This window comes from Cynoglossus semilaevis, chromosome 18 (assembly GCF_000523025.1).
Source record: "Cynoglossus semilaevis isolate Cse_v1.0 chromosome 18, Cse_v1.0, whole genome shotgun sequence".
NCBI classification, from domain to species: domain Eukaryota; kingdom Metazoa; phylum Chordata; class Actinopteri; order Pleuronectiformes; family Cynoglossidae; genus Cynoglossus; species Cynoglossus semilaevis.
This window is the reverse complement of record NC_024324.1, coordinates 5,508,603-5,534,881: the sequence shown is the minus strand read 5'-3', so window position 1 is coordinate 5,534,881 and position 26,279 is coordinate 5,508,603. Positions and strand designations below refer to the sequence as shown.

Genomic DNA, 26,279 nt, shown 5'->3' with positions numbered 1-26,279 from the left:
TGCTGTGTGTGTGTGTAAATGTTGTTAGAGAGCCTGCGGTGACAATAACACACTCCTGGCTTCAGAACAAGCAACACACTGTTCGACACCAACAAACACAAAACAACAACAACAACAAATGAAGACAAACTAAATTCTACTACAACGAAGAGACAATGAGAGAACAAGAGTTCCCAAAGACTGTGGTTCTTAAAACAGCCATCATCCATACAGTCCAGGGTCAACAGCTGGAGTTAAAGGTCAAATGTAGTCATGTAGTAAACAGAAGTTATAAACAAACAAGTTTAGCTTGTTAAAAATATTTTCAGTCTCTATGATATTTAGCAGCAGTGTTTGCCCTGATGCCTCAGCAGCAGAGGGCAGTCTGCTGAACTGCAGTGTCAGTTTGACTCTATGCAAAGATAAATCACCAGAAAAAAAGTCTCAGTTTTACTGGAAAACCAGGCCTAAAATCAATGTATTCAATCACATTCTCCAGCACGTGTTGAAGGCTCTGCTGCAGTGGAACGTGGTTTGACCTGTGGAAACACTTCTGGATCAATCTGGAAAGCATCAAACTCCCACTTTTCAACTGTGGTCCTTCTTCCCAAAAGCAGAGTCAGTCTGGAGAGTGAGTGGACGCGAAAAGAAGAAGAACTTCAGTTCTCTCAGTCCCTCAGTGGGCTCTGGTACCAGAACACACTCTCTTCAGGTAAGAGGTTCAACAAAGAGCAGCTACACTAAAAAAAAAACACACACTCTTAGACTGAAATTCTCTAAATCACGTACAAAACATAGCCGACTGTTAAACTGCAGTACTGTTTAACAGGAAACACTGTTCATGTGACTGCATTTAGACCAAATGTGCAGGGCTTTAAAATGAGTCCATCTACTGCCACAGTAGCGTAGGTCTGGGCCTTGACATCACAGGTCAACCAGATACAGACAAGGGGAAATAACGTATGCAGCCTGCTGTGACAGAGCTGTTGCTGTCAATAAATCAATGTTTGTACACTGGGGGAAATACAATACAGTTATTCAAGTGTGAGGTTTAGCTCTGACAACATCTCCTAACTCTAGAATCTTCTTACTGCCGAAACCCAACCAGCCTACAGCGCCCCCTGGGAGCTTTAGGATTGTTGAAATGTTACAGCACACATCACAGAAAACACAACAGATTTAACCACTTAGACAAACAAGGCCCAGTGACCGTGTCCACGTCTCAGTCTGTCAGTGTGTATCGTCTTCTTCTTCTTCTTCTCCTCAGATTGTTGAAGCAGACACTTTGAAAGGTACAACATTTATCTCCAATAAAACAAGCAGGTACAAATGAGTCTCACCGTGCAGCTCATTGTCAGTCTGAGTGACACTGCAGAACCCACTGGAACGTAACATGTAATTTATATGACATGGTGTCCGTATGTCCCATTACCCAAAAAGATGGGGAAACTCTGCTGGGATGATCATGTGTATCAGAACCATCTGTCAATCTGCTGATCGCTGCTGATTCCAGCAGGAGGAAGTGGCCACATGCTGCTCTGGAAGAAGCTTTCATTAATTAATTTGTTAATTTATTAACTTAAAAAAAAAGTTTTCTCTTTAAATGGAAAATGCTGTTATAACTCCTCTGGAAAATAGGACGTCTCAACATTTACTGTTGTTTGACTTTACAAACAGAATAAAGTGGACTTTTTTTTTTACTGATTTTATATTTCCTGGTTAACGTAAATGTCATCAGGTTGTTTCCATTCTGTGGTACACATATTTTGAAGCCTAGTACTCCCTAGTACAGCAGCCTAAACAATGGGTACTCTGTGTGTGTTGACAGTGGAGCTGAGCTGACCGTGGTGCTGATTTTACTCCTGCTATTCTTTTCTCCTGAGTTTGCAGACATGTGTTCTAATCGGTATTGAATACAGGGCGATGCTCATCCCTCATGGGAAAATCCAGCTCTGCACTTTTCCCAGAATCAGCACGCTCACACACTCACACTCCCTGCATAATGTTTGGAGGAAAACCTTATGTTTAAGCTAAAGTGTCCCCAAGAGTTCCAGTGTCACTCAGACGCACAGCAGCGATAAACGCCCGTCACTCTGCCTCTGTCACTGTTCTGACCCCCCCTGTCAGTCACCCTCTTTATGTCTACTTCCTCTCACAGCAAGACAGAGTGGCGTCACCCAGGCCCCACCAGCAGGGGGCCTCTCTTTTAAAAGAGTTAGAATAATAGCTACATATGGAAGCTATGGAGTGCCAGAGTGAGGCTTGAAAATACCATACATTAGAGAATCCTTCATAGCTGCACACACACACACACAGATACAGACAGGAAGTGACATCAGCTGCAGAATGCTAACATCCTTCAAAGATGCTGGTTCATCAGCTGATCTATCTGCAGATTTATACCCACACAGTCTGTGTTTGAACACATGGAAGTCCTCAGGCACAAATCTCCTTCTTTCAGCACTCACACCACCAGCCGGCCAGGACGGCTCTGCTCTTCTTGTTAGGACACATTTATTTGGCCCAACTAGACGGTGGTCTCGTGTGGACCAGTGATCCTGGGAGGCCTGTTTTAGACAAGGTCCTAACAAGGAGACAAATGCAAGAAGCAAACCTCCATCTCTTTCTATTTACACACACACACACACACACACACACACTTTTATTACAGTGCCACAGTGACTCTAGCTGGTGGTAAAGTGTACTGCAGAATAAGCTCTGGGCTCTGTGCTACATGGTGTTGTTGTGTGTGTGTGAGTTGTGTTTCTTCAATATTAATGATAACTTCATGATCAGTGTTTTGTTTGACTGTGGTAAGCTCTGGGCTCTGTACATGGTGTTGTTGTGTGTGTGTGACTTGTGTTTCTTCAATATTAATGATAAGTTCATGATCAGTGTTTTGTTTGACTGTGTTTCAAATCATACCTGTTCCTCCCTGAATGTCTGACTCCTTCACTGTCATTAGTTCTTTTGAATAAGTAACGCAGACACATTTTTCCACTCATTTTGGGAAAGGCTTTTTCACTGGCCTGAAAACATCTGAGTGGAGGATCCACACAGCACGTTAGAATATCAATTTTCTTTTCAACTCCTCCGGGTTAGTCATTAGTCTGTGTGTGTGTGAAATGTCACTGGTTTTAACATTTTTCCTTCCAATTCAAGTTTAAATGTCCTTTTTTTAACTTGGGGTGTCCTGGTGATTCAGACGGCACAACACGTGTTTGAGATGTGATGAGAACGAGCTGCATGTATAGATACGGTAAAAGAATTAACTGGAGAAAACATTATAGTTTTTTGAATGGAAATGTTGGCTGGAGATGGAGACAAGAGTCAAATCTTACACTTAACACTTTTCTGTCTCTGCAGTTTCATAAAATAGCAACAAGGTTAGAAACATCAGATGTGGCGTTTAAAAAATGTGTGAAGCCTTTTATTTGCTCAAATGGTTTTGAGTTTGGAAGAATGACATAAATCTTGTAGAATGAAGGTCGCAGTAAAATAGTTAGAAACTGGTTTTATGTTTTAATCAAAGTTGACTCAGAATCTTTTTTTTTGGTAAATTTTTTTCTTTCCTTGACTGAGTTTTGTAAAAGCAGAATCTATCTTAAACTGATCATTATTTGTATCTATGTGGTTGTGTCATGGCAGACAACGATGGTTAGGTGATGCTTTAAACTGGAAAAAAAAAAAGAGCTACAAAAAAGACTCCAACCGACCAGCGGTTCTACAGCAGCTACAGACGCTTCAGTTCAGTCCCCACAAAGACAGAGGTACATGTAAGTGTGTGTTTGTGCTGTAATTACTACAGAAGATAAATCTTGGTAATGAAACAGACGGAAAAAATGGGACTCCAGAGACCGAAGGGAGGAGCAAGAAGAAGCAGGTGGGTGGGGGGAGTGGGAGGCACAAACAGCAGGTACGGGACCTCCATGTCTAAACTGTCCAACTTCAGCTGTCCCTCATAAATGCTTCATCATAGCAGGTCTCACTCCTCCCTGCCTTATTGGTGAACTCCTCCACCTTAATCTCCACCTGCGTCACTCTCATTAGAACACACGTGTATCTGGTCTCTGCCTCCACCGACCATGCTGACCTCTGAGTACTTCACTGGCCTCACCTTTAGTTTTGTTTTACACAATAACACACACAGTGACATTTAGGGGTTGAAGGTGATCATTTGCAATAATTATACAGAGTGATTTCCCACTGGGCTACATGTCTTCTCTACACTCATCAATACCACTCATCAATTGGCTTCAAAATCAATTATTGATATTTCTTTTGGCAAACTGTCCAACTGCCTATAATGTCTTAAGTTGTCTCCATTTCCTGAGTAGCTTCCAGAGACACGCAGGTCAAAAATGCTAACAGCCCACTACCAAGTGTTCTCTGGATGTGTCCCAGTTTGTAGTCTGCAGCCAACAGATCATGATACCAGACTGTGCTACAACCTACATTACTACAACAACAACAACAAGAGAATCTAAAAACTGTCACTGAAGTCCATAGCTGAGCTGAGTCCCACTGTCTGTAGGCTACACTGGTCATGTCCTCTAGACTGGACCAACTAGGCTGCCTAGAGGCTGTCTAGAGGACATGACCGTCCTCTAGACTGGACCAACTAGGCTGCGGCCAAACGGAACGTGTCAAATGTTATAATCATTTTAATAACCATCAACTAAGCACCAGATTGGTCCTTTGCAAATCAAAGAGACAAAAGTCGTAGCCCATAAAGTTGGTCCCTTCAACTAACCCTGCCGTTTTAGCTTACAGGAGCTTCTGTTTGGTTCCTGTAAGTCGGTGGAGGCCTGCACCCTGGACCTCAGCCACCATTTGATTATTTACACCTGGGTCTGTCCCACTGGAACTTGTCAACATGACTGCCATGAAAACGGTCCCTGGTTTCCCTCCATTTCCAGTGAGGGGAGTCAGGCTCCCGTGAGACACAGGACCATTCGTGTTGTTTTGGATTAACTTTAATTTTATTTCTGGTAAGAAGTGGTTTGAAATGTGGATGAGATGTTTCATGGGCATGTAAGGCCATAAAAAGTCACAACACATTAAAACGTGGAGAAAGAGCAGTCACAGCGGTGGCTGTTTAAACTCCGTGTTGTCTTTCGTCACCACATGTGTCTTCTATTGTATGACCAGCCTCTCTGGACGACAGATGGAACGCAGGGATCGAGAGAAAAGGGAACAAAAGCAGCAACTCTGTGGCCATTAATGACGAGAAAGTCTTCTTTTCTTCTCTTTTCAACTTTTTCATCCAGGCTTTGTCCATAAAGTCCTGGAGTGTGAGGTCAGACATGGTCAAAGTCAAATTCTACATTTATAGTCATAGAGTCTTTGAAGGGTGATTTGAAACATGACACATTCAAATGGAAGCTGACCTCGTGGACACCTTTGGAAAAGTCCATGCAGAACTTTACAAGTGTGTGTGAGTGAGAGAGAGAGAGGAATAGAAAGAGAGAGAGAGAGCTGTTGAAATTGAACTGTCATGGCACGAATGGACACTTTGATCATTTAATGTTCACAGCCGAGGAGAAGAATGTAGAATAGTGGTGAAGAAATAAAAATAAGACGGGAGATAAGGAGGAAAGACCTGAGACAGGAGAGAGGCAAGGGCATGAGGAAGGATAGAAGGAAAGAAGGAAACATTCTTTCCTTCAGAACAAAAGGAAAGAATGAGGAAAAGGATGGATGTGTCAGGAAAGATGTGACTTTTTTAAGTGCAAACAAACTGAAATAAAAGACTCGGAGACGACTGAGAACCAAAGGAACACAAGGACAATGGAGAGACAGATGTCCAGAGACGACCGAGAACCAAAGGAACACAAGGACAATGGAAATGAGATGAAGGCGACCGAGAACGTATGGACTCTGAAGGTAAGGAGAGAGGACGGTAATCAGAGAGACAATCACAGACAAGTGAAAGTGAGACTATGAGAGACAAGTAGAGGGAAAAGTACAAAAGGCGAAGACGAAGAAGGAAAATTGGGGCAAGGACAAGGAGAGTAGACAGAACGAAGGGATATTGATAGAGAGGAAGGATAAGACATGAAAGTCTCCTTTCACTCAGTGATGAGGATGTGCTCACATCACACGCTACTTACCCAGGATTCATAGCGTAAGATGAGTTCACAGCAACCCTTTCATCTCCACAACACCCAGTAGTGGTCTATCAGAGTAAAGCCCGGGGAGACACTCAGCTGCAGACAGTCACACACGTGGACGCACCACAAACACACACACACTCACACACACAATCACAAATGCCTGTACAGCTAACAATAGGTTCACACCATCTCACACACACACACACATATACGTATGTGCTGCACACAAACAGGAACTACAAAGTGGTTGGCTGTCTCTGCGTATCCACAGTGATCACAGAAAGCGCTCATTGCTGCGGCCTTTGATCAGCCGTTTGGCACGGTAGCCCCAACCGTCTGTCAGAGTCAAATGAGTGGAAGAAGAAGAAGAAGAAAAAAAATAGTGGAGTACTCCGTCTGTGTCTGCCTGGGTGATTTCACTTATTCCTTTGTCGGAGTTTAAAGAAATGCTGGATTTTTGATGACACGGTGACATGGAAAGAACGAAGTTCGACCTGCTGAAGACGACTAGCTGAAGCTAGTTAACGCATCTCAGGGGAAAGACAGGAAATTGGTGTAAAAGTCCTGATACTGATCAGTAAATCCACCCACTGGGTCTTTACTTCCAACACTCTATATTGATTGGGTCTAAAGTTGCAGCGCTCAAAGCCATGGCTGTAAGAAGTTATGCTAATGTTAGCTCAACTCTGAAAATCAGCGTGTCCGTGCACACCTCACTGGTGTGTTTACTTGGCTGCAGAGTGAACATTAGTCTGATCCATTAATCATCTATAAGAACTGGACGAGGTCTCAGTCTCAGGTTGTAGTTGCAGCCTGTCAGTGGTTTCAGGAGTAACTTTGTACTTGTAACATAAAATTAGTTTCCTGTTACTCTCTGACAGTACTTGTAATGTAAAATTAGTTTCCTGTTACTCTCTGACTTTAATGTCAGTCATTTTTTAAAATTATAATCTATCTCTATTTAAACTCGAACAGAAAAAAACAACAGATGAAAGACCATAGAAGAAGGAAGTCTAAAAAGTTTGGCGACCATAACTTTAAATGTGTTCTTCTTCTCTGCTGTCATTCATGCTCATTGTTTATCCTTGTCGTCATCTTCTGTTGCAGCTAAATAAATTACACCTATCGTTTATTTCAGTCATTAATGAGAGGATGTACTGTCACATTTACACAGAAAGCTGAAACCAATTTCCTGTTGTGTTAATTTTCTCTGTTTGAGCGGCTGCTGATTTCCCTTGTGTTCATTCCCTTAGTCTGTGTGTGTGTGTGTGTGTGTTTACAGATTGCTGCTACACTCATGGCTGCCCCAGCGAGAGAACGTCAGATGTCTCCTCATCTCCATCGGCATCTCTCACTCTCTGCATCTGTCCCCCCGGGTCCTTCACGGCACCTTCTGACCCGTCTCTGCGTCACCACCAGGACATGGAGTCTTTCCATCTAAACTGGGGCACAAATTAAGATGAAGAGCTCAGTGGAAGTATCACACAAAAAAGAAGGAAATAATAGAATATTATACTCAGCTGCAGCAACAGAGTCATGATGAATATGTAAAACAAGTGTCCTGGTACCATGGAGAATACTGATGTCAAAATAAAAGACAAAAAAAGACAAGCACTGACAGTTTGTCCAGTCCCATGGATCATAGACAGTTGTGAGGTCAAACACTTTCCAAGAGTGAGACAAGTGAGACAATACCTGATGATCTGACCTGGATAGAACCACACTTCTGGTCACAGTTGAAATGCCACATTTCTGTCACACTGTCAACTTTTCAGTCGTGGTAAACTGATTTTAGGAATGAGTTTTTACTTAGAATCGTAGGCTAGAATCTCACTTTCAACCTTTGTGGTAATTAATATTTTTTTTCCAAATTTCTTAGTCAGAGATCAGCGGACTTTTACAGATGTTAAAAGTGACAAAACCTTGAGGAAGAAACAAAGAAACTTGACTTATGCTTTGATTTTGTTTTTTTGGCTGGAGGTGACTTTGCCCTTTGTATGTGTGTGTGTGTGTGTGTGTGTGTCCATCAGGGGGTCCTTGTGTCTCTTGGATCACTGCTGATATAGATAAGTGACAAGTCAAATGAGACTGTGTCCATCTCCTGCACGTCCTCCTCTTTCCTTTTATCTCTGACTCTTTCTCTGTTCTGCTCTCCTGGCTGTGTGATGGACAACTGACATTCTATCAGCCAATGACCTTGTCTCTGAGGTGAGTCTCCACCAATTAAAACTCTTTGTTTCCTTTGTTGTTATGGAAATCCGTTTAGTTTGTGAGTTAATTGCTACAAGGAACAGACTCTGAATTCTCCACATAAAAATATTCGTAGAAAATACCACTGGACTCTCCAGGGTCTGTGTAAAGTGAACAACCCAGGAACTTGAAACTCATCATCCAATCAGAGCTTCTCGATAATCAAGGCCATGTATATGTAAGTCACTGTGTCATTAATGTCACCAATCAGAACCAGTGACAACAATAACTGGTCAGACGTCGTAAACATTTATCCAAACCACTGCAGTGAATACCTGTGCAACACCAGCACATAGACATGAGTGAGGGTGAGGGAGAGAGACAGGGGGGAGAGCAGGGGGTGAGAGAAGGTACTGGAAAAGGGTGAAGATTTAGATGGAGTGAGAGAAAGCGTGGGTGAGAATGTGAGAGAGTTCAAAAGACAAGCCTCAGTGTGATGCTGGAAAATAATGTACGCAATAAGAAGAAAAGGAACGTGGGTGAGAAGGAAGGAAGGAAGGAAGGAGGAGGAGGAGGAGGAGGAGGAGAGAAATGCACAAGAAGCAAAGAAAGGAATGATTTGCATAAAAGAAATAAACTTAAAAATACCAGAGCACGGTGACACGCAGGGAAAGGAAAGGACGGAGAACAGAGATGTTGAAGAGGAAGGAAGTGAAGAGGAGACGATAAAGGAGCAGAGCGCAGAGTCAAGGATGAAAATAACTCAAGAAGCATTTTAAGAAATAAATGGTTATGAAGCTGAGGTGAGTGAGACAAAAGTGGTGCTTAGGCGGGGAGTAAGTAAGAGGTGAGTTCAACCAAGAGAGGAAAAGTGTCTGGTGGGAGAGAAGAGAGGAGCGAGGAAGGATTGTACAAGGACAAATGACAATAAGACAGTGTGTGAGACATCATGACGTCAGAGAGACAGAGAGAAAGAACAGAGCACACCATGGGAAATAAGAATAAAAAAATAACTTTTTAGTTAAGAAATCTCAAAATCATCAAACAGGAGAGGCAGCTCCTGATAGGTCGACATCTGAATCGATAGATAATGTCTGGATCGTTGTATATATATGTTGACATAGATCATTCTAGAAAGAGCTCTAGGTGTCTATATATGATGTAAACAGAACAAACAGACAGAGATAATCACATGGACAGGATTCCTCCTCGACTGCACACAAATTGCTCAAATGTGGGTAACAAACAAGTCCCAGTCAAATGTGTCCCACACAACACGGCCTCGCTGTTTGTGCCTCATGTTAGTCATTTAAAAACCAATCCCATGTTGGCGCAGTGTTCCTCCAGTGAACCAGCCAATTACAGCTTTAATTAAACCCATTTATTTAAGTCCATTGGATCCTCATCACTATTGTTTTCCAATAGTCCTACAACTGCAGCACAGCATACTGTACGTGTGCTGTAACTGCACTCCCTAAATCAGTCCCTAAGCAACAATTGCTGAGCGCTGTCATGGTGAAACAAATATGTATTGCCTGTCAGAAAGCAGCCCAGCACAGCAACAGCAAGTTGCCTCAACACGAGGACTGTGTCTGCTGACAGAGAGAGGGAGATTTATGGAAGAAAGAATCAGTAATGATTTTCAGTCACGGCGGCAGCAGCAGCTGCAGCAGCAGCAGCAGTGCAGACCAGTGGCTCCTGTGTATTTATGCAGCAGCGACAGGGCCACAAAAGATGCATGAAGAAATAAAAAGACTTTTATGTGGAGCCATGGTTAGAAAACTGTCTTTGTGTCTGATCTATGAGCTCACACAGCAAATATCCCATATTCTGCCAACCTGTTGCCATTGTGCTGAATCTCCATCTGAAGACAAATTAGCATTTAAATGAGGCAGGTTATTTTCCTTTTACACCAGCTCTAAATTACTATCACACTGGCTGCAGCTGAGACCAGAGGAGGGAACTTTGTTTTTTTAAATGTTAGTGACCTGGAAAAAGGTGAGTGACCAAAGTCACTCTTTTTTTTCAGAAACATTCTTGCATCAAACTCATAGAGTTCCACTGCTGCTGCTGCTGCTGCTGCTGCTGCTGCTGCTGCTCACTCACCTACAACCACGAAGCCCAATGTTTGCTCCCGAGCAGCTTGACTGATACGAGCCGTCTGGCCTAAAGGACCACTTCAGTGATTTTCCACCTTATCTCTACAGTGGTTGTGTCACACAGTGATACTTTAATGCACCTGTGCACTTGGCAGAACACCCTGTGTCTTCTAAGGCTTCCTTCCCTTCCCCTGAGCCCTGCAGAGATTGATGCATCCCCGCGTTGATAAGTAACACCGAGGCATTCATTCTCTCAGTGTTTAACCATTATTAGACTTAAAACAAGAGGAACAAAGTGGAGGTTAAGGTCTAATCTGTGTCAGTTGGGGAGAAGTCGGGGTCTTTGTCTAACAACGGTGGGTTTTGTTTAGTGGTTTTGTTTTGATATAACTGAGCTGTACATGTTTGAAATGAGCTACATCATGAAGATAAATCACATTCAGCCATTCAGAGAAAAACAGACTGGTCCTGCAGCAGACGTACCCAAAGTGTGGTCCAGGGGCCAATCATGGCACACACAAAGGGTTCATGTATTATTTATAAATAAGTATAGACTTCATTCCAAGGTCTTATATTATGAATTATATTATATTCAATCGCTGTCTCTGAGGTTCAGAACTGCACACATCTGAAGGTCAGCAGGGTTGAGTAAAATATGGTTTTCTGTAAAAAAAAAGAATCCAAATACAAGAGGCTGGAACATGTGAACCTCGTCACAGTTCTTCCATCTGGGAGGTCATTTAGAAATAGACCACTGAGTGGCCTTCTCGCTGCCCCTGACTGAAAGGCTATTTTTTCTTTTTCTGGATTTTGCTCCTCTGTGCCCTCTCACTGTGAAAGTCCATAAACGTTGATGGATGTTGATGGAGGCACATGGAGTGGTGGTTATGGATCATCACGGAGAATCACAGAAGGACACACGGAAACAGGCGGAAACACGGAGAGACATGCAGAGAGAGCGAGAGACAGAGAGAGACGGACAGAGAGGGAGGGGGGCAGAGAGACAATGGCTTGGAATGGTTAATGTCAGACTCAGTGTGATTGCTGAAGATGGAGCTGTTGCGCCACTGAGAGGTGAAAAGTTTAACTACCGCAGCCGAGGACATAAATGCACGATAGCGTTCAGGCTAAATGACAAGTATATTGTCTGATCTACACAAAGACCGTCCTGTCACCTGGATCACCACTATTTCCTTTTATGTTCAAAGACAAACATTGTATATTTCTATTGTACTAGTGAAAAAGCTAAAACTGCTTCACTAGTTGAAATACCTCAGTCAAACAAAAATAGTTAAAATAGCTCAAAGTTGGCCAGATTATAAGGCAGCTGAAAAATGTACTGTACAGAGAAAAAAGTCCAGATACAGTGTTAAATATTTCTCATAATGATTAGACTTTTAATGTAGTCATACTGCCCTTTATAGTTCAGTGATGTGATGCTACTGTGAACCACTCTGTGGAGTTTTTATCATTATGGCTTTTTCTGTGTGGTGATCACATTTTGAACAAGCTGTGAAACACATTACAACGTCTACAACTTCATGTGGGAGCATTAAAATGACAAGGTTTCTCTGTGGAGCAGAGATGGAAATGTGGGAAGAGTATTGATGTAAATGAACTTCCTCTGCCTCTGCACCGGCTCAAACAGATAAAACATGGGCATTAAAGCAGAGAGTGACATTAACGCACGACCTTTGGAGAGTAAAAGTATGAAGAGGAGTTAATTTTACACCTGGTCTGCTGGGGTAAAATTATTTAAATGGATGTTTCAGAGTGTGTATGGGCAGAAAGCAAAAATCTGGGGTCACCTCTACTCTCAGAGGAGGAGTTCAATGAAGCTGCCTGAGGATCTCTGTCTGTTCTCTGGATCACAGGGGAGCAGAAATCCTGCAATTTGGCTAATGTATGTGACTCTGGTTTCCTGAGGGAGGGGAACCAGCACACCACTGCTAGTGGACGGGATGAAGCCTTTTAATCACTTCTGACAAGTAAATGGACGCAGAAAGCATCAGGGAGAAGTCCTGCCCTTCTCCAGCTCGTTTATTTAAAAGTGTGGCGTTTCTTCTTTACATTTCTGTCCTCCCATGCTCCGCACTGGACGTTCTTCTCGCCCACAGGCTCGGAAACACACATGACAAGAGTGTTTTATTACTCCTGGGAGCTGGATTATAATAAAGACTTCTCTTTTCTCCTCACAGCCTCTCTGGTTAAAGTTTCAATCATTTTAATAATGGATTAGAAAGTGAACAGCTAATATGGGACCATATAACACGGCAGGGCGAGGTAAAAATCACGGTGACAAAAAGGCTTACACTACAGATTCAGATCATTTATCTAAGCAGAAGAACTCAGACATCTTTATAAAACGAGTCCATTGTCTTCCTCTGGGACTGGTCAGGATTTAATCTGTTTCATGGACAGTCAACAGACCCTGGTCAGAACTAACCGGTAGTCAGAAACTGCAACTTTTACCTGCTTGATAAATGACTACATGTTATTCAAAGATTAGCCAAACACAGCTAAAACAAAGCCACAAAATTGGTTAAAGACAACTAAAGTAGAATCAGAGTTAGGTCAATATTGTAAACATTTATAACTAATATATATATTGTATTTTTTAGAGTTAGATACAAATTCCCCCCCAAAAAATTAATTGCACTATATAGGTTATATGTTTTATAGGACATTTTAAAAAATTAATTGGATTAAAGCCACAAAATCTATTGGCTTTATTTGAGGATGTGGACCTAACACTACTGTTCAAGCCTGTTATGGAAGTAGATACTGTAACCTGTCAGATTGTCTGCTGCTGCTGCTGTGGTTGTTGTTTTGAATTTAGATGCCCCTCTTGTTGTTGTTGTTTTGAATTTAGATGCCCCGTTGCTGTTGTTGTTTTGAATTTAGATGCCCCTCAAGACCACAGGCTGTTCTTGATAATATCACTGACTAATCCCATCTATATGTTTATGCTCAGAATCATTAGAGTAAATGCATTAATGTTTTGAGGAGGTGCAGTACATTTGGCACATCTCTGTCAGTGACACTGCAGAGACACCTTGGGGTCGTTCACTGCTGATATTGGAAGTGTGAGAATGTCCTGCAGCTGATTTATAACAGCCACCATGGGCTGGGAAATGTGCCCACAGAGCACTTCCACAATGATGGCTCTCAAATCACTGCTGCAGATTCCTCACAGAAAAACCTGACGGCAGACTTCATAACGGCTCCAATGAAAAGCATGAGTCTGGGTTTACGTTATATGACCAGAGAGACACTTTAGTGTGAATGTCAACATCAACGAGAGGAGCACTGACACAGTGAGAGGACAGAGAGGACCTGACCTCAGATCAAACACCAATGACTCACAATTAAAGTAAGATGAATGTCACTCAGGAACAAATGGGCAGTGAGTGTTAAATGTCACTGTGACTGTAGACGTGTCCACGTCCTGATCCACAAGTCAACTGTCGCACTTGGCCCAGAACCATCAATTGTTTATTTTTATGAGTCAACATTGGCATGTAATATGATTATATGATGGTAAAATACATATTTTTAAAGGACAGTAGTTTGATTTTTTTTATTGATTGCTAATAAAAGTAGCTCAACTTCTAGGCTATTATACTCATCAAGTGTTCCAAAATGGAACTTAACTCTGTAGATAACTATTGACATATTTTTTTAGCAATCTCTGGTTGCAAAATCTGTCAAAGCATAACAGCCAGCTCTGGTTAAAATGGCTTTGTTCTCTGGAGGTCTATACTTTGTAGTTTTGTTGCGTTTTAGCTATTTTACATCCGGGGCACTTTCCACCAGTCTGTGTTGACAGGTTTATCATTCTTCCGTCCTCTGTTCTATGAACAAACCGAACTGAAGTATGTAATAACAAAACATGTTCTATATTATACGCCGTGTTTTCAATGCATACGATTTCAGGAACGATTTTACAACATTTTTTATGGCAGAAATCAGTAATTTCTGTGATGGTCTATAATAAACACACCGTGGCTCCGCTTTATGTATTTGTTAAGAATGGGTGCATGAGAACGGGTTGCCTGCTGCTTAAATCATCCTTTGGACCATAAAAGTGTGTTAAGGTGGAGATATGCACTTCTTCTCGGTGACACACATTATAATAAAATATTTTAACCAAAACTCGGGCGCTCGAATTACGAGTAATAACGTCGCGGCTTTTCAACATTGTTTTCTACAATAAAGAACAGGTACAAAATGAAATATGTGTCGTACAAATATACTAAATATTCAATGGTTTTCGAGGCCTTCCTTGTAGTGTACAACTTTGGTCAATAGATGGCGCCCTTGTGTTTTTAACTCGTGTTACGTAATTCCGTTACTTGGCTTTTTATTTTCCTAGGTTAAGGTTTAATAAAAATAATTTCTTTTTTAAAGAAAGACGTTTAGTTTTGTTTTTTTTTTTCATTTTATCTTAAATATTATCTTAGATAAATCTTAGATTAAAAAGCTTAGATAAATATGATTGATTCCAACCACTATAAGTCATGTCTAAGTCTCCATCATTGAATGTCTGCAGTTTAGAACTTCATCACCGCACCGGTGGTCAGCCGTGATCGTATAGTGGTTAGTACTCTGCGTTGTGGCCGCAGCAACCCCGGTTCGAATCCGGGTCACGGCAGAATTCCGACGTGGGTGACACTTATTTATTTGACAAGCAAGTACTTAACCTACACAACAACAAGCGTGCACCTTTTAGTTTTTAACTGCAACATAAATACCGAATGCATCATCTTACAAAACTACTAACTTACTATTATTATTAATTACAAAACAAATTGTAGGTAATTGTGCCCTAAGACCAAATTTTAACACATTTAACAAAGATATTTCTACTATGTGGAAAACACGACTTACCTTGTGGAGAACACAGCACAGCAGCCAGGGAAAGAACAGGTGTGAACAGTTAAGCGTTTTCAAACCACACCGTTCATGCTGCAGCTTTTTGTTGACGTGTAAGAGTAAATCTGCACTAACCACATACTTGTTTCTTTTTTTTTTTTTAAATCAAATTCCGCGAATTTGCTGCAATGACCGTCAGCCGTGATCGTATAGTGGTTAGTACTCTGCGTTGTGGCCGCAGCAACCCCGGTTCGAATCCGGGTCACGGCAGAATTATGCCATGGTGGCCCTTATTTATTATATTGGTATTTATTAGACTTTAGGTTTCTTCTTTTTTTATTGTACTGTCTTTGCCTGTGTGCCCTGTGTTGCTGCGACAAAACAATTTCCCTAACGTTGAATCGTTACAATCAATTCAGAGTCTAATTTCAGCAAATGAAAAAAACACTTACAATAAATATTTAGTATACGACACATTTCATCTTTCAAAACATTCTGAAAAAAATAACATTATTCAGCATTTTCCCTAAATAATTCTGGAAATTATTAATATTATAATTATTTATTTTATTTTTGGAGTCCATGGGCTTTGTGGATAACATTTTTTGGGGCCACTGCCAACATTATGGCCTGTCATTCTTTTTTTTTTTTTTTCTAACTACATATATTGCACAACACCATAGGGCTAGTGGCGCAATGGATAACGCGTCTGACTACGGATCAGAAGATTCTAGGTTCGACTCCTGGCTAGCTCGAATTTTTTTTTAATATTATTCACTTATCCTTGCGGAGTGCATATCATGTTCCTCACATGTACCGTTACCGACACGTATCAGCATACAGGACGATCACAATATAGATTAAAACCGGTCACGAATTGCATGAATTCCACCCTCTCCTTTAAGTGAAGGACTATATGATCAGACAGACACAGAAAGGCTGACACGGCCCGTGCTTTATCTCCACACTACTGGGGCATACTTTACATTTGCGTTATAATGAGTTCGACTTTCCTATAATGAATTTTATACAGTAACTTCCTCATTCATAGGGCTAGTGGCGCAATGGATAACGCGTCTGACTACGGATCAGAAGATTCTAGGTTCGACTCCTGGCTAGCTCGAATTTTTCTTCTTAAAGTGGTTATTATTCTGCGTTGTGGCCGCAGCAATCACGGTTCGAGTCCGGGTCACTGCGGCATACGCCATGTCGGGATACCTTTTATGCATATGTTGCGAATATGACCATTACACTTGATACTTGTGCCTTTAATGTCAAAATTATGACAGAGGGAGAGGCTGCAGAAACTGTTCTCGCGTGATTCTTCGTGTTCCCGTTTATAAAGTTACGGACCCGGAAGTGGATGGCGGAAGAGGAGAGCCACCTCACGCTCTGAGCTTAGGTTATTTCAGCCTAGAGGTGTTTACGTTTGTTGTTTCTGAATGGGGTTAATTAGTAATGATGGCTTATATTGACTTAGATTTGAGGCAATGACGTTGTCGCAAAAAGTTAAAGTGAATGGGCTGGTAGCCGTCATTCAAGCTATGTGATGTGGATCAAGCTCTGGTATGTTTAACGTCTTTACTCGTATAATAAGAATTAGAGTTAGTATACAAGTCTTTCTGTTCTGAGGCTATGGCTGCAGGTGTCACATAATCGGAGCGGGGAACATTTGTTTTTGATTTGAAACTCTCAAACACTGAACTATATTAACAAATTAAAAGCGTTTCTGTGAGTTTTACAGGTACAGATCACCCTTTAATCCATTATAATCAGTCAGAAAGGTATTTTTTACTACCACCAGCAGCAGCAGCAAATAGCTTGTGTCACTTTCCTGTAACCTCAGGCCAACGTGTAGATCTGTGACAGATAGATCTGACAGCCTGCCTCACAAAAGCTGCACCAAAAGCTGCACAGAAACGTAGTGGAAATGAACCGTCTGTCCATCAGCTCTTAGATCTGACAGCCTGCCTCATTGTGTCTCTTTCAAAAGCTGCACAGAAACGTAGTGGAAATGAACCGTCTGTCCATCAGCTCTTCCTCTGTTTAGTCACTTATTGTTGTACAGTCAGGACAAAACCAGAGGAACTAGTTTTTGTCAAATGTGCTTAGGTTGCATTTTTTGTTTTACTGAATGTTAAGTTAAGTAAAAAACTAAGCTGAAAAGATCGTTTAGATTAGTCTATATTAGATAAACGTTATTGATCACAGACTTAGGAAATTGACAATTTACTGAGGGTCTTTCAGAGGCTCTTCAGACAAAAATAACAAACTCTAATAATTGTATTTCTTTCTTCTCTGACTTATTTCAGTCCTTAATAAACCCTATCTTACACTCACATCCTCTGATGCTGCATTCACAGACATATGGCACTGCTGTTCAGCTAACCAAAGGAAAGAGGAGTAGGCATCATGTTTCTTAAAACATCGTTCACCACCCTGATAGTTGGGGTGTTTGTAGTGTACGTTCTCCACACCTGCTGGGTGATGTACGGTATTGTGTACACCAAACCGTGCGATGGTTCCAAAAGTGACAACTGCATCACACCATTCCTGGCAGGAAACCCAAAACTACAGGTTAGTATGTTAAATGATCATGAATGTTAGTATGTTAAATGATAATGAACTGAATACATGTAGAAATTATCCAAGTCATTGAATTTATTATTTCTACTGTGTTCACCAGTTAAGTGTCTACACTGCACTAAAGCCTAATGGAGAGGGAGGACAAACCTTGATTCACAAAGAGGAGCAGTTTGATGTCAACATCAAGTTTGAAAGGTTGGTGGGATCGCATGATACTCTTGTTTTATCTGATGGATTATCTTTAATTATTTTATATTTCCTGTCTTTTTCCTCCACTAGGTTGATCAATGTCTCCCTTCCAAAGAAGACACGTAACAACGGAACTTTGTACGCACTAGTATTTGTCCATCAAGCTGGCGTATCTCCTTGGCAAGATCCACAACAGGTCCACTCAGTGGTTCAGCTCACCACCTATATGGTCCCTAAACCTCCGGAGATCTCCCTGATATCTGGGGAGGATCAAACATTGGTGAGTGTAACTACCTGATCAGTATGAGATTCTCTGTAGCTAAACCACAAATGTCACCATGTTGTTTCAATCACATATTATGCTACAGGGTCAGAAAGAAAATGTTATGAAGAATAAGCGCGGTGATAGTAACCCGACAGCAGGGGGCAGGGCTGCAACTGGAGAAGCGCCCACTTCAGATCACCCAGTTTCTCACTGGCGCTCCAGACTGACATTGAACATTGTCAGTGACCACTTCCTGTTTGACAGAGAATACCTGCCAAGTGATGTCCACAGATACCTCAGAGTGTAAGCTATTTGAAATAAATTAATGACAAAAAAAATATGTTGAGTACTTCAATGCTCATGGCAAATGGTTTGTCTGCGTTTCAGATTCCAAAATGGTAAAAAAATGGTGTATCTACCTCTGCTGTTTGTTGATGAGCTCAGCAACCGGGTCAAAGACCTTGTGGTGAGAGTTCACTTTTAAAATAAATATTACCCAACACTGAATATCTGACATTTTGATAGTTTCCCAAAAGCAGATTTGGAATTAGCTAATTTCTTTGGCCTTTATTTCATGGCATATATACTATACTTCAACCACACTTGTGAAGTGTTTATTAGCTATATTCATTGTAGCAATGTCATCACTTTGAATTAAGGTTGGACTGATTTCCCCTGTGATCATGGGTTTGATTCAGGAGGATGACTCAAGGATCACTGATGATCTGACTGATTCTGTCTGTGTTTAGGAGATCAACAGTACAACCACGGAACGTTCTCTCACCATCACCTACGACGCCATCTCTCTGGGGAGGCTACGGTTCTGGATCCACATGCAGGATGCCGTTTTCTCCCTACAGCAGTTTGGTATGCAGCTCTCTTGAGTTCTGCCCTCTGTCTTCTTGTCTCCTTGTCACTCTCTCACTATTCCTTTGTTTGTGTCACAGGTTTCACAGAGAAGGATGCTGATGAGATCAAAGGGATCTTCGTGGATACCAACCTCTACTTCTTGGCACTGACCTTCTTTGTAGCTGCCTTCCATGTAAGGGAATAAAATAAAACGATTCTGTGACGTGTCTCTGTCTAGTTTAAGAGGATTTAGTTCTTTGTGCATTTAAAAAAAAATATATTAACTAGTTGACTACACTAGGAAATAAAATCTAAATACCTCTTTTTTTCTTTACAGCTTCTCTTTGACTTCCTGGCTTTCAAGAACGACATCAGCTTCTGGAAGCAGAAGACAAGCATGGTGGGAATGTCAAGCAAAGCAGGTGGGTTTTTGCTCCCTGAGCTGCAGAAACATTAAAATCCTGAAACAATTAGGAACACAATGGGAATAGATGAAATGTTAATGAAAACAATGGCATATCAAATATAAGTTCATCAAGATGCAATTAATTACCACTGGTAGCACCAGTTGTCAATAGTAACACACACACTGTTCTGCTGCTGTGGCACTGTTTAATTTCAACTTGACTAAACATCAGGATTCCTCTGTCGATTCATCTTCTATAGTAACACAAGTCATAATTTGTTCTTCTTTTCTTCAGTATTGTGGAGATGTTTCAGCACCATTGTGATTTTCCTGTATTTGTTTGACGAGCTCACCAGCCTGTTGGTCCTCATACCTGCTGGAATCGGCACCATCATTGAAGCAAGTACAAATTGTCAAAATGTGAAAATGAGATACATATGTCATTTTTTATGCTTTACATTTACGTCATAACAAAACTAATCCCAGCATTCTGGTATGATATGCTTAAATGGTTGTTGATAGGAATTTTTTTCTAAAATGCAATACATTGTTGCATTGCATGTTTTTTTTCTTCAAATAATTTAGGTTGTATGTCCAATTATAGTGAATATTCGTCTTGTTGTTTCTAAAAACAATCTATATATACAGTAGCATATGACATAGCATTAAAATAACTAAAATGTTGTGTTTAAAGAATATCCATTGTATTTTTTCCTAACTTATTCAGGTATGGAAGGTGAAGAAGGCCTTTAAAATTCAAGTTTTCTGGAAAGGAGGAAAACCATCAATCCTGGTAAGAGTTTGAAATGTGTAGAAGTGATGTATGAGTGTTACGATGAATGGTATGGTAAGTTTAAAATTAACTGTGCATCTTTTTTGTTAACAGTTTGGGAAATTAGATGAATCAGAAAAGAGAACAGAGGAGTATGACACTCTGGTGAGTCACTCACACTCATTCAGTCACACTTTTTTTTGTACTGCTGAGATAAACAGTATGTGTATTTACCTGAGTGGTTTATATAAAACCATCAAATAACCATGTATTACATGCCTTGTGTTTTTCCCGTAGGCCATGAAGTATCTGTCTTACCTCCTGTACCCACTCTGTATAGGAGGGGCTGTGTATGCTCTAATATTTCTACGATACAAAAGGTGCGATGTATGAATAACAAGCTCAGGTTTTGTATTGTTACTGAAAACATTTATTGTTTATGGGGGATTGAAGGGGTTTGAGTATTAATTGTCCATCTCTATGTCCTCATCCCAGCTGGTACTCCTGGTTGATCAACAGTTTAGTAAACGGTAACTAAAAGACTTTTTTCCCTTTTTTGTGTGATTTAATTCTAAAAAATACCTAACAAAGATGTTCTACCACATACAGGAGTGTACGCCTTTGGCTTCCTCTTCATGCTTCCTCAACTCTTTGTCAACTATAAGGTTTGTTTACTCACATAGCCTGAGTTATGTTTAATATTCAATGAGAATAAATCAAATAATAACATAGAAAAACATTAAATTACACTATATGATAACTATCATTTGTCACATGAATAGCTGAAATCCGTGGCCCACCTGCCCTGGAAGGCCTTCATGTACAAGGTGAGAAGAAAACACTTTTTATCAGTGACTAAGCTAAAGTCTAAAATTAATTTTCAAAACATTGTTTTAATTCTAACTGATGCAAATTGTCTGTTACTCAGGCCTTCAATACCTTCATTGATGACGTGTTTGCCTTCATCATCACCATGCCAACATCTCACAGACTGGCATGTTTCAGAGATGATGTGGTGTTTCTCATTTACCTTTACCAGAGATGGTACGTACAGACACACACATACCAGAGATGTAGCTGTGCTTCAAGCTTTCTTTGTAGGAATACCTATTTACAGTGCCTTTCCCAGTTATGCTATTTATAAAACAACATTTCCAGACTAAATGGGAACCTTAAAAAACAAAGTTTTGCATTGTATGAAATAAAAAGAATAAAATAGTTTGTGAATTTCTGTACAATTCTGTAACATGGCTGAAGTTTTTGTGCAGCTCTTAATGAATTGTATTTAGTGGTAGAATAATAAAAATTGCCAATTTGGTGTTGAAGGTTGAACACATTTTATACGTAATTATTTGATAAGCTGCCAGACACTTTTTCTAAGTCTCTGCTTCTTGATCTCTTCACAGGCTCTACCCAGTTGACAAAACAAGGGTAAATGAATATGGTGTTTCTTATGATGAGGAGCCTAAAGGGAAATCTCACAGGGACTAAAAAGGGAAGACAGATGTTTTTATTTTGTTTTTTCATCTGGTGCCTGCCATTTCCACTGGTCCACTGGTCTCCATTAATCCAAAATGAACCAACTTGGTTTAATGATTTAAGTACATAAACACACTTGGGTGGTACAAGGCAGGATAAAAAATGCCCTCAGCTTTTCTGTATTTTTTATTTTTGTATTTTTGTTTTGTTTTGCAACAAATGAGGAAAAGAAGTATCATTAAGCTCTGTGTGTAACTCATCGCTGTTCAAGAAACATCAAAGCTGTGTTTTGGCCATAAAATCCATACCGGTCACAGCGCTTTTCATTTTTCTTGCTTTTCTGGTTGAGTTTTTTTGTTACATTCAAAGCAGCAGAAAAGAGACCCAGTGTACAGTCAATGTTAAACCATCACAATTTTGTTGCTAAACGATGAAGGGAATAATACAATTTTTCAAATCTTTCTTTCACGGTTTTACCTCAGGCAAATATGTTTTTTTGTTTGACATCTAATGCTCAAGTTGTCTTGTCCAGTCGATCAGTGAAGCATAATTTATCAAGTCATTGTAAAGCTGCTGTCAAGATTACTAAAACTATATCTGTAATTTAAAATGTGTTTGCACATGCATAGATATATCCAAAATTAACACTGGGTGATAAGAAGTTTAATGTTTTAGGTTTAATGTGTCTCTGATCATAATGTCATCGTAACAATTGTCAAGCAATTGAAGGCAACTTGGGTTTTTTTTTTATTATTAGCTTATTGAAAAGTAGATGTGTTTTTTCAAAATCTAAGATGTGAAAAATGTTTAACTCTTTGCCCTTAATAGTCACCCAAACAAAACAAATTACACCTTGACATAACTGTCTTTAACTCCATTTTCAGAATCAAATACCTTGTTTCTAGACACTCAGTGGTTAAATAAAAAAAGGTTTTGACGACTAATACCAGGATAAAAAGAAAATACATTCAAAAAAGCAATTTTCTAACTTAAATCAGTAATTTGAAAAATGCTTATATAAATAGCAGTAAGAGAAATGAAAGCTGCGACACTGATGTGTTGTTTGAAAAAGGAACAAATATGACACATGAGTAAAATAGCATACATGTAATTTGAATGTTGTTATTTTTTGTGAACGTTATGTAACAATGTGACCAAATTACCCAAACATTCCAGAATCTTTAAACTGTTGAATTATCTTTCTACTGTATCCACATGCTCTATGGTACTGATTTTAAATACTGTAGAATCCTTTTCTACCCATTCTGGTTTGGTCATTCTACCTGCTCAAGTATTTTTTTATTCATCAGAGCCAAGGAAATCTGTTGGTGCCAAATTTCAGAATGTTCTGTTAAGTTGTTGCTTTGTTTGTTCAGCGGTGGTTGAGGCTTGTGGAAAGTATTACAACATTATGTTTTATACAGTCACATTTTCATTTAACTCCCATTGAATCATACTGTACCACAACTGTGCCATGGTAATACAGCACAGATGAATCCCCTCATGAATTATACTGTACCACAACTGTGCCATGGTACAGCACAGATGAATCCCCTCATGAATGCAGTTGGGAGAACTAATTTAGAAAATTTGCCTCTAAAATGAATTTGCTTAAAGTAATGTTTTTGTTTCATAATTAAGAAAAAATAAAGTTGCAGTAGAAGTTGTTGTGTCCAGTACTGCTTCTCTGTATCATACAAAGGTGTGTGTATGTCACCAATATAGTCTTTGAAGACATTTTAATCATATTGTTTTATACATACGGACCTTCTAAACTCTCTCTTATATATTAAATAAACGTGTAACATGTAATGTTTCTGATATTACATTAAACTGCAAAAGGAGCAGACGTGAGCCCGACATTTCCTTGTTTTGGCTCTCTTGGCCAACTGCTACGTTTGCAACGACGTGAGTTTGCGGACTGACGTCAGAGGCACGCCATCTTACGCAAAGTACATATTCTTAGATCCCGCCCTTTCCTCTTCCTTTTCCGTTGTAGGAAGTAAACGTGCCTAAGGTGCTTGGTTCTTCATCCGAAGCTAAGGCCCGCAATCCGGCGACTAGCACCACTAAATTTAGGCATCCAACGCTACAAATATAAAATCTAACATCTAAAATGGCCTCCGTGTCCGAGCTCGCCTGCATTTACTCCGCTCTGATCCTCCATGACGATGATGTCACCGTCACCGTAAGTGTTCCCAGCCTGACCCTAACAGATCTAACTACACATCTCCTGTAACCAAACAAATGATAATAGCTAAATCGTTTGAATCACGCGTTAAGATATTAAGGGCCTAAACATAAATTTAAATTATTATTCTTTGTGAATAATTTAAGGTATTAAATGTTCCGCTGTCCAAATACATTTCTCAACCGGCTAAAATGGCGGCGCACATGTTATAAAGTTCCAACACGTTACTCGCAGTAAGACTGGACAGTTTGTGAATTTGGGTTGTTATCAACCATGTTTAAGTTAAGTTTAACTTAAGTTGTTCGTTTCCTGCATTCAAGTCTACCAGCAGATACACGTGGAGGCAGCAAATCATCCCAAAGACTGTGAAAATGAAAATAATTCCTATGTGCTGTCAGATGCCGACTAATTCCTGTTAAGTTTGCTAGTCAGATAAATTAAATATAGGTAGAAAATAGTATAGTATGACACAAAAACCTAAAAATGGCTTAAGTGTACCAGCACATGGTATTCTGTCATTTTTATTTCCGTTAAGCTTGTCAATGGACTACAAAGTCTATGCTTAGTCATAACAGCAGATGTTGTATAACACCATTATTTAAGTACATTATCAAAAGCCGAAAGAAGAAGAAGAAGAAAATTATCAAAAGACCATGGTAAATCGTTCTCAACCATAACCATCTGAGCTACAAATATAAACACTAAGTGAACAAGCAATAATTAAAAATACAAGTTTGAAAGTTGATGATGATACTGGCTAGAGTAAATGTGGGGGAGGTGAACTCTGAAATAAAACACAAACTTGTTTCTTACCTTTGCAGGAGGACAAGCTGAATGCCCTGATCAAGGCTGCTGGAGTCACTGTTGAACCCTTCTGGCCCAGTCTGTTTGCCAAGGTGAGATATGGGCAGTTGCATATCACATTGCTGAGCTGCTATGATTTTCTTAAAGGAAATGAAAAGAAATGTTGTTGTATTTTTATGACATGGTTTAACATTTGGAGATAGAAAACAAATCAAATCCAGTGGTTATATCTATTGACTTTGTGTTTGAGTTGTTGTCACGTTTCACCAGTTGGAATAACACTACACAATTGGGATGAGAGTAATAATCCATTGGCCATTTAAAAAAAAAAAAGCAGATGAAGTTATAAATGCACTGTTACACTGAAGTTCACTGACAATCAAATCCTAACAGAGATTTTAAATGTTCCTTATATATTATAATTGTATATAGCATATAGTGTTTTGGTCCCCTGCATTTCTTGGTACAGAAAATAAAAATAGTTGTAATCAGCTGTCTTTACCTTTGAATGTTTTGTGATTTATTTGCTGATTTCCTCTAACCTCATTTCACTTGGATACATCTTAGGCTCTGTCCTCCATCGACATTGGCACACTGATCTGCAACGTTGGTGCCGGAGGTGCAGCTCCCGCTGGTGCTCCTGCTGCTGGTGGAGCTGCTGCTGCTGGTGGAGACGCCCCAGGTACTTTGCAATTAATATTCTTCAACCCTTTTTGTACATCCAAATTAAAGGTCCAGTGCAATGTAGCGTTTAATCCTGATTCTTTTAATTTGTCACTGATGCACTATCACCTTTGTCCCTACAGCTAAGGAGGAGGAAAAGAAAGAGGAGAAGAAGGAAGAATCAGAGGAATCTGATGATGACATGGGCTTCGGTCTCTTCGACTAAAGAAGCATTTTTTGTAAAATGTCAAAATAAAACAAAAAAAAGAGATACTTGTTTTCTGGTATTATTTAAAATGTTACTTCAGAAATTAACATAATTAAGATAACACATTTCACACATTATGCAATATATGATGTATATAAATTATACCTGTAGTTCCAACAGACAAACAGCTCTGTATTCACCTTTTAACTGTATCGTTTTATTTTATTATAAAATGTGTAGTGGTTATCACGTTCGCCTCACACGCGAAAGGTCCCCGGTTCGAAACCGGGCGGAAACAATTCTTATTTTTGGCACTTTTAAGATAAATATTGTCAATTGTGAAAAAAAAAACGCCACAAGCTTTCAGTTCATTATGAGTTTCCGTAGTGTAGTGGTTATCACGTTCGCCTCACACGCGAAAGGTCCCCGGTTCGAGACCGGGCGGAAACATCTCTAATTTTTGGCACTTTTAAGATAAATATTTTCAATTGTGAAAAAGGAAAAAAATCACCACAAGCTTTCAGTTCATTATGAGTTTCCGTAGTGTAGTGGTTATCACGTTCGCCTAACACGCGAAAGGTCCCCGGTTCGAGACCGGGCGGAAACAT

The 26,279-nt window shown here is 40.0% G+C and overlaps 2 protein-coding genes and 6 non-coding genes across 11 annotated transcripts; all 8 read left to right on the top strand.

Annotated features, from left to right (window-relative positions):
* Positions 1-14,966: 14,966 nt before the first annotated feature.
* Positions 14,967-15,038, top strand: trnah-gug (transfer RNA histidin (anticodon GUG)). Its single transcript has one exon. It is a non-coding gene; the product is annotated as a tRNA-His (tRNA).
* Positions 15,039-15,457: 419 nt separating this feature from the next.
* On the top strand, positions 15,458-15,529 carry trnah-gug (transfer RNA histidin (anticodon GUG)). Its single transcript has one exon. It is a non-coding gene; the product is annotated as a tRNA-His (tRNA).
* A 412-nt stretch (positions 15,530-15,941) lies between these two features.
* On the top strand, positions 15,942-16,014 carry trnar-acg (transfer RNA arginine (anticodon ACG)). The gene has a single exon. It is a non-coding gene; the product is annotated as a tRNA-Arg (tRNA).
* A 295-nt stretch (positions 16,015-16,309) lies between these two features.
* Positions 16,310-16,382, top strand: trnar-acg (transfer RNA arginine (anticodon ACG)). Its single transcript has one exon. It is a non-coding gene; the product is annotated as a tRNA-Arg (tRNA).
* A 191-nt stretch (positions 16,383-16,573) lies between these two features.
* Positions 16,574-23,471, top strand: clptm1l (CLPTM1 like). 4 transcript variants are annotated; one of them, XM_025065167.1, is made up of 19 exons: positions 16,587-16,825; positions 17,623-17,836; positions 17,946-18,040; positions 18,125-18,314; positions 18,403-18,602; positions 18,687-18,765; positions 19,049-19,166; positions 19,247-19,341; positions 19,486-19,570; positions 19,850-19,953; positions 20,282-20,347; positions 20,441-20,491; positions 20,624-20,706; positions 20,822-20,856; positions 20,936-20,991; positions 21,109-21,153; positions 21,255-21,370; positions 21,733-21,830; positions 21,968-23,471. In XM_025065167.1, exons 2-18 carry the CDS (start codon positions 17,672-17,674, stop codon positions 21,815-21,817), a joined length of 1,668 nt encoding a protein of 555 aa, XP_024920935.1. In that variant the 5' UTR covers positions 16,587-16,825; positions 17,623-17,671; the 3' UTR covers positions 21,818-21,830; positions 21,968-23,471. The 4 variants fall into 4 exon arrangements, with proteins under 4 accessions (XP_016896699.1, XP_024920935.1, XP_008329554.1 ...); XM_017041210.2 differs by having other exon boundaries at positions 16,574-16,678; positions 21,733-23,471; XM_008331332.3 differs by having other exon boundaries at positions 17,572-17,836; positions 21,733-23,471.
* Positions 23,472-23,765: 294 nt separating this feature from the next.
* Positions 23,766-25,734, top strand: rplp1 (ribosomal protein lateral stalk subunit P1). The gene is made up of 4 exons (XM_008331333.3): positions 23,766-23,993; positions 24,818-24,892; positions 25,368-25,482; positions 25,607-25,734. The coding sequence occupies exons 1-4, from the start codon at positions 23,922-23,924 to the stop codon at positions 25,687-25,689; spliced, it is 345 nt and encodes a 114-aa protein (XP_008329555.1). The 5' UTR covers positions 23,766-23,921; the 3' UTR covers positions 25,690-25,734.
* Positions 25,735-26,048: 314 nt separating this feature from the next.
* On the top strand, positions 26,049-26,121 carry trnav-cac (transfer RNA valine (anticodon CAC)). Its single transcript has one exon. It is a non-coding gene; the product is annotated as a tRNA-Val (tRNA).
* An 84-nt stretch (positions 26,122-26,205) lies between these two features.
* On the top strand, positions 26,206-26,278 carry trnav-aac (transfer RNA valine (anticodon AAC)). Its single transcript has one exon. It is a non-coding gene; the product is annotated as a tRNA-Val (tRNA).
* The last annotated feature ends 1 nt before the right edge of the window (position 26,279 follows it).

Coding starts and splice junctions, on each gene's coding strand:
- clptm1l (XM_017041210.2), top strand. CDS start 17,672: ATGTTTCTTAAAACATCGTTCACCACCCTGATAGTTGGGGTGTTTGTA. Junction 17,837..17,945: donor CAGGAAACCCAAAACTACAG/GTTAGTATGTTA, acceptor TGTGTTCACCAG/TTAAGTGTCTACACTGCACT. Junction 18,603..18,686: donor GTCCACAGATACCTCAGAGT/GTAAGCTATTTG, acceptor TCTGCGTTTCAG/ATTCCAAAATGGTAAAAAAA.
- rplp1 (XM_008331333.3), top strand. CDS start 23,922: ATGGCCTCCGTGTCCGAGCTCGCCTGCATTTACTCCGCTCTGATCCTC. Junction 24,893..25,367: donor GGCCCAGTCTGTTTGCCAAG/GTGAGATATGGG, acceptor GATACATCTTAG/GCTCTGTCCTCCATCGACAT. Junction 25,483..25,606: donor TGCTGGTGGAGACGCCCCAG/GTACTTTGCAAT, acceptor TTGTCCCTACAG/CTAAGGAGGAGGAAAAGAAA.